We start from the raw sequence: 17,250 nt of genomic DNA, 5'->3' as shown, positions 1-17,250 counted from the left end.
TGCTTGCACATACATACCATATGATACCCCGCTACCATCATCGCTCAGTAGCTACACTTGCTCGCACCTCACTCACCACTCGTCATTTGAAACCATCACCGATTCTACCTCAACAACAGCCTCGACTGCCAGTTTCCAATCCAGCATTCCGTTGCCAGCCAGCTATTTCCAGACGCTTCGCAACAGCCACACTCAACATGTCTTCTGCCACTACTATCTACGACTTCAAGCCTCTTGACAGTAAGCCCTCGCCCCTCTCTATCTTGGTCCCTCACCACCACATCATCATCATCACCACCACCCATACTAACCAACCCACAGAGAAGGGCTCCGAACTCCCCCTCGCCACCTACCAAGGCAAAGTAGTCCTGATCGTCAACGTCGCCTCCAAATGCGGTTTTACGCCTCAATACGCCGGCCTGGAAAAGGTCTACAAGGAGATCAAGGAGAAGTACCCGGACGATTTTGAGATCCTCGCTTTCCCTTGCAACCAGTTCGGCGGACAGGAGCCGGGCACCGAGGAGGAGATCCAGTCGTTCTGCCAGCTTAACTATGGCGTTTCCTTCCCAATCATGAAGAAGGTGGAGGTCAACGGCGATAATGCTGATCCCCTCTATGAGTGGATGAAGAATGAGAAGCCTGGCCTGATGGGATTGAAGAGAATCAAGTGGAACTTTGAAAAGTTCTTGATTGGAAAGGACGGAAAGGTCAAGGGACGGTGGGCGAGCACTACGAAGCCTGAGAGTCTGAAGGAGGCTATTCTCAAGGAGTTGGGCGAGTAAACTCCTGTCCTGTCTGTGAAGGTTTGAGACGGATGGAAGGTGGCCAAGTCGCCCAAGGATTGTAGGGATGGGGCTTGCTAACCTCCAAGTATGGGATGGATGAGTGCATGAAGGTGTGATGCTGTCCTGGCATAAGATTGTCTGGGATACTGGAAATGCAAGTTTTATACCCCAAGCCACATGTGTTTGATTATCTGTTATGAATGCGATGGGCAAGATTTGATGACCAGTTATGTGGATGTCAATGCACAACACTGGTTTTGTCAAATTGAGGCAAAAAAGACCAAAACTAATAGCCGACAACTAAGTATCATCAAACAAGCCTCCATTGCCCATCCTTCTTCTCAATTTTCACTTCCCTCTTCTCATCTATACTCCTTCTCCCCGCCTCCAAGATAGCCGTAGTAGCAATGGTATTCCTCAGCGTCGGCAGTCCCTTGGCATCCAAATCCTTGGGTGTCAACGTACCCGCATTTACAGCACGACACCCATCGACAAACTTTTCTATCGACACATATCCATACCCAGACTGCCCAGCAAAGTTGCCATCCTCGTCGGGCGCATACTTCATATAAAACGGGTTGTACCACATCAACTGGCCGGCCGAGTCCTCCGCGATGTCGTACCCGCGCTTGGCCTGGTCGATGCGGATCTCGCCGCCCTGCGCCAGGTAGTGGAAGTACTGATTAGAGTGCACGCCGGCCTTCTGGGGCGCCGTCCACGAGGCCGTGTACACGCCCGTGGCGTGCTTGGTTGGGTCGTCTTCCTTCTGCCAGTGCACAAGCAGGCTGATGGTGTCCTCGGTCTTCTCGTGACACCCTAGGCTGACGGCGACGCCGGTGGAGGCCGAAGCCGACACTTTGACGGGCACGTACCCCAGCTGGGACACCATCGAGTCGCAAATGTCGACGTGGTGGCTGTTTAGGTAGTACGAGATGTCCGAGTCGATGCCGGCCCAGGCGGCGAACGTCTGCAGCTGGCTTTTCGGTTGCGACATGTAGCTATAGAAGTAGTTGAAGTCGCCCAGCTTCTTGGCCCGGTGCTTGGCGTCCGCGTAGGCTGGGTCGAAGCGCTTGTGGTGCTCAATGTAGACGTACACGCCATGCTTCTCGGCGGCCTCGAGGAGGGCGATGTGGTGCGCAAGCTCCTTGACGGCTGGCTTGGTGATCATGACATGGATCTTGCGCTCAATGGCGTACAGGGCGATGGGGTAGTGGGTGGTGTCGGGGGTGAAGATGGTGATGGCGTCACCGGGCTGGAGGGCGTCGATGGCGGCCTTGTAGGAGTCCGGGTCTTTGGCATTGTCGGCAGGGAAGGACTCAAACGAGGTGTCGAGGTTGTTGTAGACTTGGGTAATGTTCTTGTTGAGATGCTCCCCTGGAGGTTTGGCAATGGTCAGTATGTATATTGGATCCGTACTTCCTGCCTCAGTGGGGACTCACGAATTGCTGGGAACTTTGTGCCATTGACGCCAACCATGCCGAGCTTGCCGACCTTGCCTCGCCGACGAAGATCGAACATTGACAGTCCAACAACACCAACCTTCTTGTCCGAGCCAGAGGCGCCGCCGCCGACAAAGCCGGTGGTGTACTCACCAGTACCAACCTAACCAAGTAAGACAGTGATTGTGCCAGTCAGGATCTGGATACGGCGAACTTACCATCAACACATTGAGGGGAGAGGCCATGTTGGGCGATTTGACAGTGACAATTGGAAGAGAACGGGGTTCACAGGAAGGGATGGCAGTCAGTTTTTGTCTCTCCAAGGAGAAGCTGTTTGCTGGACGCTCGTTTGTATATAGATGGAGCTCAACGGGAAGAGCTTAGCCGGGGTTGGATAGACACTGCAGACAGAGCAACTGCGTTTCTCGTGGCCGGAATAATTATCGTGACACGACTTTCAACCTGATACACTTCGGGCCGTTTGTTGAGTTTCTGAACAACTGACCGTCAAGGATGGTCTTCCACTACGATGTATATAGCCATCCAAGTCATCTCGAACTTGGCTCTTCGGGAAACTGATGTCCATACTTTAGTGCTCCTCGGAAGAATTGATATCATTGGAGCGAATAGAAGGAATTGCTCAATACGCGGTCTACACATGGGATGGATTCTGCCGATCGGGTCCCGCGAACGGGTTGTGTACCTTGATGGCCTCGCGATCTTTGGATCCATATTCGATGTCCTTGAACTTTCACTATTGCCAGCTTCATTCCGTGGAGGCAAACTTGTAGTTGCTTGATTTGTCCCGTGTATTTTCACAAGATGCCGGGGGCTTTACTTGTAGACAATTTCATGGCTTTGGCGGCTTGCAGCGAGGCTTCATGGAAAAAAAAAAAAAAAAAAAAAAAAAAAAAAAAAAAAAAGCTGTCATGGTGGCGGTACGGACTTCGAACGCGGGGAAGCTTTCATTGGCGGGGTCCTGGCTCGTGAGGGGATGGGGAGGGTGTGCGAATTTTGTGGACAGAACTGAAGGTGGGGTGCAACCCCCCAGCACCCCTGGCCGACCCGCTCCTTCCCCCACGCCAACTTTTGGGGCTGCTTTTTCCCCGCAATTCACCCCCCAGTTCATCCAAACCAGCATCGTCATGTTTGACATTCCATCTTTCCACTTCCTCCCTTCCACATTTTGGTCATCGAATTACCTACACCTCTCGACCTTCCATGCTTTCAGGCTAAACTGAGTGCCCTCCTACTCCTCGGACAGGACCGCACTGCATTTTCCAAAAACTGCCCATTCTCACCGAGTCAGCCTCTTTTCTTGCCTGGTTGGAGATACTCCACAATCTGATGGTGGGGGTGTGCTTCATCATCCTTGCCGTCAACTTTTATGAGGCCATCTTCATTGGAGGAAATATTTGTTCCGTTTCGTGGTCGACGACACCAGAACGCGACTAGCAAGCAGGCCTTCCCAGGCTACTTGGCACATGTGAGCCTTCACTTGACGTTCTCGGCGCCATCAGATACATAGCTCAGAGCTAGTGTAGTGTCTAGATACACTTCAAAGTAGGTAGAGATGTGTTACCAAGAAGCACGACAGTGGTGACCATTCAGCCCGTGATAGAGCCATGATGCCAGAGTCAAACAGCCACACTCACACCATCTCACCTGCAAGGCACGGTATTTGGCGAGACGACATCAGCTCAGCAAACTCCCTAGGCAGCGGGAGACATCTTGGTGTGCAAAACATCTTATTGACCACCAGGAGCGAACACATGTATTGGTGGCAAGCCGTTAACCAACAGATCGCATGCGAAGTTGGCATTTTATGCACTTATGTCCGCAGATCTCCAGACCATATCGCTGGGTATCAAGTTGACGAGGTCACTCCAAGCCCTTCACTCCCAGTATCCTGAACTTACAAAAGACATTTCAAAACAAGTGTTTTTGGACTTCAGCGGTCTACGAGAATATCACTTCAAAAGTTTCTGGATATATCTCTTGGCGAGGCCCAATGACCCGGCATCCTCAACTTCCACCACCGCCGGATAAGCCGCCGCCATTCCCCATTAACCCCATCCTTTTCCCGCTCGCCGCCATACTAAACCAAGTCAAGGCGGCGTTTTGGACAAACATGAGGTGAATGCGCGATTTGTTCCCCATAATCCCCAGTCCCCCCGTCCGGCTGTCAATGTCCTTGGGGTAAACCCCTCCATAACATCTCCTCCATCATCCCCCCAAATCCGGGTCCATCTAATGGTCCGCTTCATCACTTAGCCGCTGTCTATTTGCCTTGCCCTCTGTTTTTACCGACTTTCGTCTTCATCCAACAGGAACCGCGTTGGCTGGTGCCTTTGGTTGGCCGCCTCGGACCAATGTCCGAGCGAACTGCTCCTGGTTTCTGAACATTTTGCTTCCACGACACGCCATGACACCCCACAGTTGGGGTACCGAGTCGGGCAATGCTGGACTGTATGTTACCGTGAACCTTTCTTTCTCGGATAAGTAAACGGCGTTCCCTCACTTGCTTACGCCTACTCCTTCTGCCCATTGCCTCCTTTTTCTTCTGATTCCTCTGCCGCTACTTCCGTGCATCACGCCTGTCCAAAGCCTCAAGCTTCAACCACTTTGAGTTAGCACATATCATTTTGCCCATATACACATCCATCATGACTGTGTCCAGTGGTGCCACGAACGGCCAGCAGGCCCCGAGAAGACCTCTTCCATGCGGCATCTACGCCCCGACCATGACCTTCTTCGATGCTGAGACTGAAGACCTCGACATTCCTACCATCAAGAAACATGCTGCACGTTTGGTCAAGGATGGACTTGCTGGTCTGGTAACCATGGGCTCCAATGGAGAGGCTATTCACTGTACACGAGAGGAAAAGGCAACGGTAACCCGTGCCACCAGGGAAGCGTTGGACGAGGCTGGTTTCAAGGACACACCCATTATCGTTGGCGCAACGGAGGGCAGTGTTAGAGGAACAATTGAGTTGTGCAGAATCGCCCAGGAAGCTGGCGGCGATTACGTGCTACTCCTCCCTCCCTCATACTTCCGTTTCCTCATGGACGAGCAAGCAATTCACGACTACTTCATCGCCGTGGCTGACGAGAGCCCTCTGCCGCTCGTTCTGTATAACTATCCCGGGGCTGTTGCTGGTATCGACATGGATTCGGACCTGCTGATCAAGCTCGCCGCGCATCCCAACATTGTGGGCACCAAGTTCACCTGCGGAAACACCGGCAAGCTCACACGAGTGGCACAGGCAACTGATGCCAAGACTCCCTGGGCAGAGGGATCTGGCTACATGGCATTCGGTGGAATGTGCGACTTCACTGTCCAGACCTTGGCCAGCGGCGGCAGCGGTATCATTGCCGGAGGAGCCAACGTGATGCCCAAGGTGTGCGTCAAGGTGTGGAACTTGTATGTGGAGGGCAAGATTGATGAAGCGATTGCGCTTCAGAAGACTCTTGCAAAGGGCGACTGGTACTTGACCAAGGCTGCCATTGCCGGCACCAAGCAGGCTATTCAGAGCTACTTTGGATATGGCGGGTACCCGAGGCGGCCGCTCAAGAGGCTGGAAAAAGCCCGGGTGGCCACCATTGAGGAGGGAATCAAGGAGGTTATGGATATTGAGAACTCTCTATAGCCGAGAGGTGGGCAGATGGAAGACAGGAGAAGGCGATGGCACTGAGCGGCCCTGGAAGAGGAGGGCTACGAAAGTAAAAGGCAGCAGGGCTTTTACGTCTCAATGATCTAACTGATGCATTCGTGTCGTGGTCAATGGCGGAAAGGGTTAAGAGGGACAACTGCTGTATGCACAATCACGCAAGTAATAATACACAAAACGGCTGACTTACAAACAACTATTATCAAGTTTAGAGAGACAGCACAATGTCATTTATTCACAACGCAGCCTATCTAGCTTGACAGTCAACGGTCGCTTCTGTTTGCCTTCCACCTTCTTTGAAGGTCTCCCTACGCTACACTTTTCAAGCTCGATACTTGTAGGTCTTTCCAGACCATGGGCCACCCCACGCCTAAGTATATATATATATGTACATTGAAAGGAAAGAATAGGAAAAGGAGAAAATAAAAAAAGAAAGGGGGGGGGGGGGGGGGGGGGGGGAGAGAGAGAGAGAGAGAGAGAGAGAGAGAAGAGGTGTCAGTTCCAGGCTTCTCGATGGAAAAGATCCAGTGAGTTAATGTTCTGTTCTCTACGGAGCTTGATGGCCATGTATAACTGGAAGTGCAGTTGACGATTCAATCAACCTCCTTTTTGTTCCATCCACTACTTTCCTTTCTTGGGTCTCCCTTGATATAGACCCACTGTCTTCAGGACTCAGCCAGGATTCCGAAAAGCATTTTGACGACACACGAGCAGACAGACTGCCTTATTGGATCCTATGGACCTTGGTCCCGTCGTCATGCATCAATTTCTGAAATTCTGGACGCATAGAAGTTGCGCTCTTACCCACCGAAAACTGCCACCACATATGAACTTGATGTGGAAGTATCTACCCAACCCTTGCCCAGTCACCCGCTCACCGTACCTCTCATGTTTCCTATATCGAACATCGATTTTGCACTAAACTCCCCGGGGCATGTAAGATGTGTACATATAGGTGCCCCGGAGAAAGGAATGAGGTGGTGGCTTTATGTTTGAAAGTACCTAGGAAACCTGAGGAGAGAACTACGAAAGAGAAACTTCGCAAAGGAGATTCAATGTTTGGAACGGAGATGTGCAACACGCGAATATTTCGCTCCTTCCAATACATACAATAGTGTGTCGTTTATAGAAAGAAGAACTCTTTCGACTGTTCGCTCTTTCCAACCTGCTCTCTGTAGCTCCTTCTTACATACCCTCCAACCGCCAATCTGAAGGTACGACCTGACGGCCTAGGTCCTGCAGTCGGCTCTGTTCCAGTCCAACTTCTTGTCATAGTTTGTGGCTCCCGTGAATGGGTACTGTAGTATGCGCGTGGTAAGTACCAGTACTTCACCGACTTACACCCGTCAAAAGTTGTAATGACAACTTGGTCAGAATTCATGAGATGACGGTTTCGATTTGAAAACAAGCGATAGGTACGTATATGGCAAGTACCCATCTTTATTACAGTTGCTGCTACCGAGAACCTCACTACTCACCTCTACCTGCTACTCACATGTACTGTCGGCATCGCTACAGGTGATTTGATACCCGTCAAAACGGGTATATCAGGGCCATGTTCGAGGGCCGAAAAGGCACGACACTCTCGATTTCAATACCCCTATTTCATTCCCAGGTCAGTCAACTTGTTCCTAGGTCGGCGATCATCGATCGGATGACTGAACGGTTGTTGTCGTCGGCATCCCCTATTACGCACGGCGACCGTATTCGAAAACGCCGTGACAGCGTGTCCAGGAGGCTAGCCTTGCAAGCCTGTCACAAATGACACATAAAAGACCCCAATGACGACCGGCAACGAACACAGAAAGTCGACACGACAGCAAACTGACTCACAGCACAGATATGTCGCGTGAACAAAACTTCATCATCTACTAGCGCCGCGCAATCCCTTTGTCGACCACCATAGACAAAGAGCGATGCCACGGCCACTCCGACTAGTCGCCGCGTAAAGAGTCGTGCTTGTGGGTTTTGTTCTGGCGAAAATTTGGAAAACTTCCATGGGGCAGAGTCTGGGCTACAGCGAGCGAGTTTCCAGCCTCGCGGGTTGGGAATTCGAGGTTAGTTTTAAGCCAGAGCGTAGTCCGGCTAACTATTCGATTTGATCTGTAATCGGCAAATGAAGACGCTAGGATAACCCCTTTTTAACTGTATCTCGCGAAACGACGGGGTGTTGTACTTGTTTGAGTCTTCAGAGGACCTAAAAGCAAGGACCAGTAAATAATACTCAGTGGTACGAATGGATAGAGATATAAGACCAGTGGAAAATGTTCACTCAAGAGCTTGACCATCATGACACGGTTTGTTACAAATGGAGTACTTCTCGCCCGAGCTCAGCGCAAGAGTTTGAGGTTCAACACTTGACATTATAGATACTCAAGATGTCCAAAGAAAAGGGGCCCTTGGTCAACAATCAACGAATCGCCTAGGCAGCAAATCAGATCCCAAGGTATCAGGTTCGTCTGAGGCCGCGACCTTGCCGCTGGGCGCTAGGCACTCCTCACATCTACAACTCGCACCCGTACTATTATATGTACGACACAGGGCGCTTGTATTAATTCAGGGTACGTAGCACTGAGATGAGACGATCAGCTGTGGATTCTGAAAATGGAAAAACACAAGGCAGTTGCCCGCAGTTGTTCGAAGTTCCAGAACTACTGGTCAAGGAGAGAGGCCAGAGAGATGGCCTCAAACCTCGAACAGAGTCAGAAAGCCAACTCCGAGGTTGAAGAGTGGCGATCCTTCGGGAGCGGAGAGAGCTGTGCCTCCCCCTCAGTGAAGGTTGTCCCCGCAACCCCGTCAGCTTGTACTGTGTATGTATTTCCAGTGGTTGGTACCAAGGCGATGTTGCTGACAACGTAAGTTCGCGAGTGAAAGTGAGGATAGCAACTCGGACGAGTGTACTGCGGTTGCGAGCCAAAGTAAAACCCCCTTGTCACGTACCTGGCACGGACCACCACAGCCAACGCTTCGTGAGCACTGTGTGGTCGACGACCTGGCCCACGGGTTAAACTTACCCATATCACCATAGTATCTCGTTCGCGTAGTTGTCTTTGTCGATCATGACCCGGAAGCGCCCTTTCTGCAAGCATTGCAAAGCTAACGACACAGCTGGGGAGGAAAAAAGATGGTGGTATCAGTACCCGCCCGTGCCGTTTTAGCCCCCCCGTGATCTCAACTGTACTGTAGATGATCTATGGAGAGCACCAGGTCTTCAGAGAGTCCACTTCGCCAGCAATGATGAAATAATCGGATGTCGAAAAGCAGCTATGTACGGCACGAGAAAAAAAAAAAAAAGTTTCAAAAGAATATCATGACATCCCGGTTGCCCAGGCCGATGTCGCTGCTCGCTCCGAGCAGAATCAAATGCCGAGGCGGGAACAGCCTCGATGACAAGGTGAGAAGATGCGATTCCGGGGAGACTACACACTAGGTTACAATGAGGAGAGCGGAGCGCATGGTCTAGGAAGTATCTGGTTGCCCAGGCATTTGAGGTGTGAAGAACTGAAATCCCGTCGACGGGGCCCTTGGCTGGGCGAATCAGCAAGGCTCGAGCAAGGCTCGCGTGCTGCTGTCCAGGATTACAACGTTCCATCGAAGTGGGAACAAGCCAATGGGTGGCCGAGACTTATTGAATTTGGATACGGCGGGCTCCGAAGTCCAGCTGATGATATTACACTACACTAGTCTAGTGTGGATTGGGGCTCCTTCGGAAACCAAAATGGTTGGCTTTGTATTCGATATCTGAAATCTTCAAAAGATAACATGGTTCACAGAAGATTGTCATCAGTTGTGCGGTGATATTATAGTGACAAGGGCATGTTTTGTGCCGCGAGATAGTGCCAACTTCATGACCAATATGCTTAAGGCGTCGTTTCGGATGCTGTATCAGAGGAGGACTCGCCTGGTAGGAGATAATCTCTCCATCTGCTATGATGATGATGATGATGATGATGATGATGATGATGTATTTCTCGACTAAGTTCTACCAGCTATGGTGTTTGGTTTTGGTCGAAATTTAAGGATCCAAGCGCTAGCTGAAAGTGAACCACTAGGCCACTACATACTACACTACTAGGTAGCAGGTAAAAATCGGGCGAACTCACGACCACGGGCATCCCGAGCCACAGCCACATCAGTGATCCAAGTAAAGGGACGCTCCGAGAAATGGCCGACAGCCAAGCCACAGGCCTATCTGGACGACGGAGTGCGGGAGTCTTCGGAACGGAAGGTGGGGGAGAAGCCTGAGAGTGAAATTGAGGTTGGGGCGGGTACCGACGACGAGGGCGAGGTGGAGTTATAGCGAGACAATGCCGCGGGCCTGCGAGACTTGTCAGATGTATTCAAGTACCGAATTCTATCTCATCCACCAATCAGAAACCAGCTAAATGACTTCAGCTGACTCCAGATTAGGCTAGCGGTTGGCGACCTGCCCCATTTGGACCTTTTGTTGATGTCTCTGGCCATTGGAAAGAGCTTCACCCACGCAGAGGCAACTGGTATAGAAAGGTCAAAAACCCCAATGATGCGCGTGGAGGAATAAGCATCGCATTTTTCCAGAACATGGCCATCGACGGAAAAGACGGTTCGATCAACCTACAGAGAAATGAACAAACGGCTGACATGGAAGAAAGCAGAAGCACCAAACTTCAAAGGGAAACCATACAGACCTGCCAACCTCGAAGACGATTAGCAAAGAAAAATAAACATTACCCTCATGTCATGTAAGAGTATGACTGGCATGCGAAAAGGAGTGTTGAAGATGAATGACTGGCAAGAACTCGTGGGAAAAGAGATCACGCGGTCATTTCAAGTCAATTGCACGCGGTCTTTACACAGTAGTAGGTGCCGAACGGAGGAGGGCTGTTCTGGTGTTGAAATCACGCGGAGGGAAAAAAAAAAGAAAAGATGAAAAAACAGGATGGGCACAATTTCCCCGCATCATTGTCGTCCACCGGCGCCCACGAGTTTTAGGTGCGATTTTGGTCTCAGCAGGCTAGACTCGGTGTGGACAAGGATCGGCAGGGCCAGTGTGAGGTGGTGATGAATGGTGATAGCGGACAGCGAGGGCGCCATGTATTTACACTATCATCTTGTGGACAGCGTGACGGCATTTGAAAATTGACGGGAGATGCTTCCTTTCACGTTCTAGCGGCCAGGTACCGGGTACGCTGAGGTTGAAGTGGGTGTTCGACTATCCTCTACGTAGTCATCCATTTCAGCTCACCTTCAAGACTTTTTGCTGATTTTGCCTTCAGTTTGTCGCATTCTCCCATGTGCCTCATCTCGACGTCAAATCATCTAATAGGGCAATGTACACACTTCAGTGGACCTTCTTCTGACGCCTTCTCGTTAGTGCTGCTACATACAGTAATGTGCCCTGTAAATGCTAGACCCAATAATTGCTAGGAATTTCTGTGCACGGATTATTTTAGTATGGTATGCCTGCTAGCTGCTAAGTACTAGCCACCAGCCGGCCCGCCATATAAATTTGCAGCTAAGAGGGTAGCTTACAGGGGTTGTAGTACCCTTGTTACCCATATCGGGGCTGTCACCAACTATTAGAACCCCTTATCAGGGCGGTTACTAGCAGTCATAAGCCTCCTGCTCCCATACCAATAAATGCTAGGACCCAATAAATGCAAGGAAATCGGCTGCACGCCCCACTTGCATTTACAGGGCACATTACTGTAGCGTGTTTTCGGTGGTCTGAACGAACATGGGGTGGTGAAGGAGCCAATGAAGTCAGCAGAGGAAGTCGTTCGGACGCTCGGGCAGTGAACCGAACATCATTCCCACTTCTGTGGAGGCGGCCGTTGTTGATGGAGAACGAAGAGAGAGACCTTGGCGATTTGATTACTTCTTTGAGATAACTTTATGCAAATTCGTGATGGCGCAAACTACTGGTCGCCGACCTACCAGGGCTCAAGTGTATGACGGAACCTTGGCATGTGAAGGAAAAGAAAGGCAAAGATTCGGGAGCTTTGCGCATAGGTGGACCGTTGGAAGGCACGAATGCTTTAGTAGGTATTCACCGATACAGTGAATAACAAACATACCGCTAGCGGGCTGTTTAGCACGCGACATGTTACCTACTTACAATGAGGTGTCTATGCCATACCTACTAGCTCTGCGGCGGTGTCAGTCGCAAGAACTACCATGTAGAGGTAAGAAGCATCAAGCTGACAGTTCTTTCAGTCACTTTTCGAGAGCTACAAAATAATGATTCAGCGTACCTGTGCCAGCTATGGGATCCGACAGCTTATCCACATCTCATGAGAGCTTCAACCGTTGTCTTCTCAGACACACGACCTCTGGCTTTCTCGAAAGACCCTCTGGCCCACCATTTGACCAAATTCACGGAAAATTTAGAAAAGAAAGGGACCCCCACACATTCACATGGTGCCAGCACGCAATGCCGTGCCGTAGTATTCACTTGAACAGACCTAGAACGGAGCTGTTTACCATGACAGGCTAGACCAGCCGCTCAACTCATGTCGCGAAGCTCAACAAGCCCAACGGCCAGGCAGTTAGGAAGAAGGCTTGAGGAATGAAAGGTACGCTGGGCGTTACCTACGGGTCTTCCAACGGCCAAGGAGGCCAAGCGTGCAGGGTCTTTTCCAGATGCAACTGAAGGAACACCTGGTAGGCGAGCCGCAGTGTCGTGTAAAGCAGGTAGACGGAACAGTCGTCAGAGGCTTGACTGTGGCTAACAAACGGGAGGGGCGACGAATCAAGCAACTTTCTGCCTCTGTCATGATGTAACGAAAGGTGCAAAAACTTCCCTGTGGCGCTGCGGGCTTTTCAATTCAGTCTCGTCAGTTGGTGGGAAGGAACGAACACCTCCATCATTATCTTCCCATCAGCAGAATCTCAAGCTGTCAGCGAGGGGAAGGATGAGCGGGGCCGAGGGCGGGGGGCGCAAGTGGACGCAAACTGCCCCGGCCTGAAAAGAGATGCCTCGTCTGCCGTCTTTTGTCATCCACTTTGCTCACTGCCGGGCTGTTAACACATAGCTCTTTAAGAATTTTTGTAGGAGAGAGGGTCCTGCCGTCATTCAGTTGCTGTCCTGGAAGTGCAACAATGAACTGGATTTTGGGTTTCCACAGATCTACCTGGATCCCATTCTCAGATCTGTCTCCACAGCCGCCGGGACCCATGGGTCGTCGGGGTCTGAGGTAATGTGTACACTATGTATATGCTATGTATACCGGTCCCGGTACAGTACTTGGAAAGACAGCACTCATATGGGGCTCACGGAGTGGAGAGTCAATGGTACAGACGGGCAAGTTAAAGCCTCTAGACATCACCGGCGTGATCTAAGATATTTCGGTCCGAACCTAAGCTGTGTTTTTTTCTGGCCCGAGGTGTAAAGGGGTTTCGGAGACAAAGAACTCCAAAGATCACCACACCTCGTGGGCACTGCCGAGATCTTCCCGGAGGACCTTTCACGAGAAAGGCCAGACCTTGCGAGCTTGACTATGAGAAATATCATAGAGGGGTATCCCTGCAGGAGGATATCCACCGCTTGAGGTTAAACGGTTGGGCGCTGCGCGGAAATGAAAGGGGAAACGTTGAAAGAGTCGTCGCAGTGCAAGGGTTCAATTTTTGAATCTGCGAATGGAACCCTTCTTGATGCCGGAATAATTTTTGTTATTTTTTTTTTTTCCTTTCCTGGGAGTTCCACTGTAGGGCCTAGGGCAGCGCTTCGACGTGGAAGGCGCGCGTATTTTTTGCGCGAAGAAGATGTGGGCGAGTTGCCCCTGGAGGAAGCATCCGGACGTCACATCGTGCGTGTCCATTGATAAGGCATTTATCTTCCCTTCCTTTCCCCCTTTCTTCCATGACACCTGTGTTGTATCAAGTCGCACAATCGTTGCTACGTAATGCCAAGCTTTTGAGTACAAACCTGACCCAGCAACTTACACCACGATATACATAAGTCTCACCGTTGTCCCTGTTGATAGGTCTTTTTGAATTTCTGCGGTCTTGAGTGGTTGTCTCTGATGCTCGTGATGTCGATTGCTGCTTCTGCCCGCCGCATATGTAACACACAATCTTCGCTATCTCTCACCCACGCTCGCTTTAGCAGTCTGCCACGTTGATCCGGCCTCACTACCACCACAGATTTCGGGGTTGGCCGATAAAATTGGGGGCATCTTCTGGTTCGCTCGGCCAAGGTCACCCGCATGGAAGCCCGCCAGAAGGCGGGAAGTTAGGAAAAGGCTGGGATCATCATGCCCGGGATGCAGTTGAAAGAGACAAGTCGCATGTACTTACGCCGGTTTGGGGAGGTGAAAGACATCTTGATCGGCGCCATGCAGTACATACTAACCTAACCTCGCGTGAGGTGGACATGTTGTACTGCGTCTGAATTGGAATAGGCGATCACACAGAGTTGCCATGTATTCTTTCATGGCCTTCAGTATCCGCAAGGCCATCGGGATATGTTGGTACCTCGAGGCTGGGTTAGCCGTCTTCTGCTGAAAGGCAGTCACGGCAGTGGATGAAGTACACACCAAAAAGACAGTCAGCTCTGCAATGCTCTGGCCCAAGAACCAAGGAATGGTTTTGCGACGGAGATTGAAAGGCTCAGATATATTGAACACAGGCAACATTATAGATGGCCCCGGCGTATGGCGACCATAGCGAACACCCCCCCACTTACTGGTTTTGTGAGATCCCACACTGAGCAGGTGGAGTCAGCTCACTAACCGGTTGAGCGGGATGGCATATCTAGGTTGCATGCCTGTGATGAAGACCGGATATCATACTGTAATTGAGCCACTATGAAGCACCACCACAGCCAGGCGGGGTGAGAACAGTAAATGAGGATTGTTATAGGTGCTATATTCATTGTCTTTGCGTGTTCACACATCAAGTGTGAGGCGTTTGTGCTTGGTTGGGCCCGCGAGACTGCGCCGACGTCGATACGAGCTCCCTGGTCGATAGCATTATCACATCACAGCTAGGAGATTCGAATTGCTGTCCAACTGGAGCACTATCTGTAGAGGACTGAGGCATGCTGTATGTGAGTTGAAAAAAAAAGGTCTTGTAACGAGGTGCTGGAAGATGGGGGTTCGTTCCGTGGCGGTTGCATCAGACGGATATGTATTAGCGATCGATGAAGACTTCAATCAGTCGAGTGTAACTACCTTGTCTTGAGCATGCCGCGCCATGGTCCTAGCGTATCGCGCAAGAGAAGGAGGTCGCCATAATGTTACCTACCAGTCACTGGCCTTGATGCTATTCACTGGCTTGGCCACATGTGGATCTGGTCAGGTACCACCACTACGTATCTAGTCCTCCACAGTTCTTTTCCTAACATGGCGCAATCACACACTTCTTGTGCCCACAAGTCCAAGAGGTGAAGATGAGGTCATGGTGTTGCTTCTTAACCATGAGCGTGGGTTGACGGGAGCTGATGGTAGATGACACAGGATATTGCAACACCTCTGGAAAGAAGCTTCATGATTCTAGCCTTCTCAGAACACAGGTCTTGCACACTCACAGAGGAGGAAAGACGCTGTCAGAATTGCGATTGCGCCAAGCCCTACGAGAGACCTAGGTACCTAGTGTACACTGCACGCAAAAAGGCCGAGGTTAGAAGTCTTTGCTGATTGGGTTCCGAGGCTGCCCCCCGCGCATTTCCCCGTCATGAGCGGGAGCCGGGAAAAAGCCAATGGAAGGGACTGCTTATCAGCAACTTTCCCCTGTCCGTCCTTTCGCTCCTCTCGCTTGTCGTCCGTCGCAACCTCGCAACCACACAGTTCGTGCGCGCCCACCGTCCAAACGCCATTCTTTCGACCACCCTGCCAGCCAACCGTTATTCGACAATGCAAGTCAACTGCCCTGGAACCCTCCCAGGCGGGCAGGCCAGGTCCTTGTGAGCCCTCTTCCTCAGTGTCCCCTCAAAGAAGCTTGTTATGGGCTGATGCTACGTCGTTTATCTGGGCTGGGCATTGCACCATCCAGCCCATACATAGATTAGAGAGCAGCACCTTGAAGTCATCCAGATATCCGAAAAACCGGACGCTCAAAAGCCCGTCGCGGTCTCGTCGACTTCCCGAGTCCTGGTCTCTCCACCACTATGGGCATTCGCTGTCTACACTACGGCTGAGAGATCTGACGCGTCTAAATTGTCTCGGAGAAACATCCAAGAAGCACTTGGCGAGCCCTGTGCAAAAATTGGTGCCAAGCTGGGGAAGCGGATTCGGGGATTCACTGAATCACTGATTCCTGCTCCTGCAATCACAGCACCAAAAGCTACTTCCAGGGGTCCCTATCAAAGCCCTTCAGTCCCTCGCTGCACATTGACAATACACTACACTACATACCCTGCTTCGCAGGGCCTGGGGATCCATGTCCAGTGAGCCAGCGTTCATCTTGACACAACATCGAGCAGCCAATGCAGTGGGACGACACCGAGATGTCTTCCAACTGGCCGACCTCTGATTAGATACTGGCAGCATGACTGTGGCGTCCTTACAGTACTAATACCTCTTCAGGGCTTGCTTTCTTCACAGAAGGCATCTTGTCTTCCCAGCGCTCAGGGACAACATCCCCGACTCAGCGTCAGTGGTTCGTCAGTGGCTGAACTGGTTGCCCGGAGGCAAGACATATCTATACATGTTCATCCCCAAGTCGGCCGCCTCTCGGCTCTTTGGCTCGAAGAGAGGCTGCGCCGTACAGTCAACTGTTCGACTAGACAACCAAACATCCATCTTGGGATGCCTCTCGTTTTTGACGAAATGGTACTCTCTCAAATAACGGCTAACATCTCGCTTTGCTGCGTACACGGTGCTCTGTCCTCGGCGATTTCACCATTTCTGCTTCTGTTTTGCCTACTACACTAGTAGTAGGGCTACCTAGTCATCATTCGCAGCAGTCTCGAGCGGGTTACCCTTTCAAGAACCATCTCCACCTGGCAACCAGAATGGAGCCTGCTGCTGCTTGCAGGGTGTTGCGACCAAGACACCCTCCTCCACTCCCACCACCCCTTGTCGCTCTTGTGCTCTCGGGTCTTCTCATTTGTTATGCACCGGCCGTTGCATCCACTCCAGGGCCTCTCTTCCGCCCCCGGCGAAGAGGGCGCAACACTGGAGACTCGAGAGTCGAAAGGAAAAGCCCCGAGCTAAAGATGGCCCCCTTTGTATTTTCGTCTAGTGTACACTACACATGTACACTACACGTCTACCCCATCAATATCAAGGGGGTTCGGATACGCTAGCGGGCTACACTAAGGACTAAGCAGTGCGCTAGGTGACTGGTCAAGCGGGCGAATTGCTGCTTGGTTGCTGGCTGGCCATGCTGCATGCAAAACAAGCCTCGATGTCTCCCGCGGCCTCGTTGGATGGA

The 17,250-nt window shown here is 51.2% G+C and overlaps 4 protein-coding genes across 4 annotated transcripts; 3 read left to right on the top strand and 1 right to left on the bottom strand.

The window, feature by feature from the left end:
- Positions 1–20: 20 nt before the first annotated feature.
- Positions 21–782, top strand: B0T23DRAFT_307029 (thioredoxin-like protein; the record flags this gene model as incomplete). Its single annotated transcript, XM_062834408.1, has 2 exons — positions 21–240; positions 322–782. 2 exons carry the CDS (start codon positions 21–23, stop codon positions 780–782), a joined length of 681 nt encoding a protein of 226 aa, XP_062697550.1.
- A 156-nt stretch (positions 783–938) lies between these two features.
- B0T23DRAFT_29496 (uncharacterized protein) lies at positions 939–2,611 on the bottom strand. Its single transcript, XM_062834284.1, has 3 exons — positions 2,443–2,611; positions 2,225–2,387; positions 939–2,159 (listed from the first exon to the last, which is right to left on the bottom strand). Exons 1-3 carry the CDS (start codon positions 2,467–2,469, stop codon positions 1,096–1,098), a joined length of 1,254 nt encoding a protein of 417 aa, XP_062697549.1. The 5' UTR covers positions 2,470–2,611; the 3' UTR covers positions 939–1,095.
- Positions 2,612–4,691: 2,080 nt separating this feature from the next.
- B0T23DRAFT_29450 (uncharacterized protein) lies at positions 4,692–6,000 on the top strand. Its single transcript, XM_062834283.1, has one exon. The coding sequence runs from the start codon at positions 4,891–4,893 to the stop codon at positions 5,872–5,874; it is 984 nt and encodes a 327-aa protein (XP_062697548.1). The 5' UTR covers positions 4,692–4,890; the 3' UTR covers positions 5,875–6,000.
- A 2,022-nt stretch (positions 6,001–8,022) lies between these two features.
- On the top strand, positions 8,023–8,815 carry B0T23DRAFT_371011 (uncharacterized protein). The gene has a single exon (XM_062836626.1). It carries the CDS (start codon positions 8,500–8,502, stop codon positions 8,752–8,754), a length of 255 nt encoding a protein of 84 aa, XP_062697547.1. The 5' UTR covers positions 8,023–8,499; the 3' UTR covers positions 8,755–8,815.
- The last annotated feature ends 8,435 nt before the right edge of the window (positions 8,816–17,250 follow it).

Source organism: Neurospora hispaniola (genome assembly GCF_033458365.1).
Source record: "Neurospora hispaniola strain FGSC 10403 chromosome Unknown B0T23scaffold_1, whole genome shotgun sequence".
Taxonomy (NCBI): domain Eukaryota; kingdom Fungi; phylum Ascomycota; class Sordariomycetes; order Sordariales; family Sordariaceae; genus Neurospora; species Neurospora hispaniola.
The sequence above is the reverse complement of the archived record's forward strand: the minus strand, read 5'-3'. Positions and strand labels throughout refer to the sequence as shown.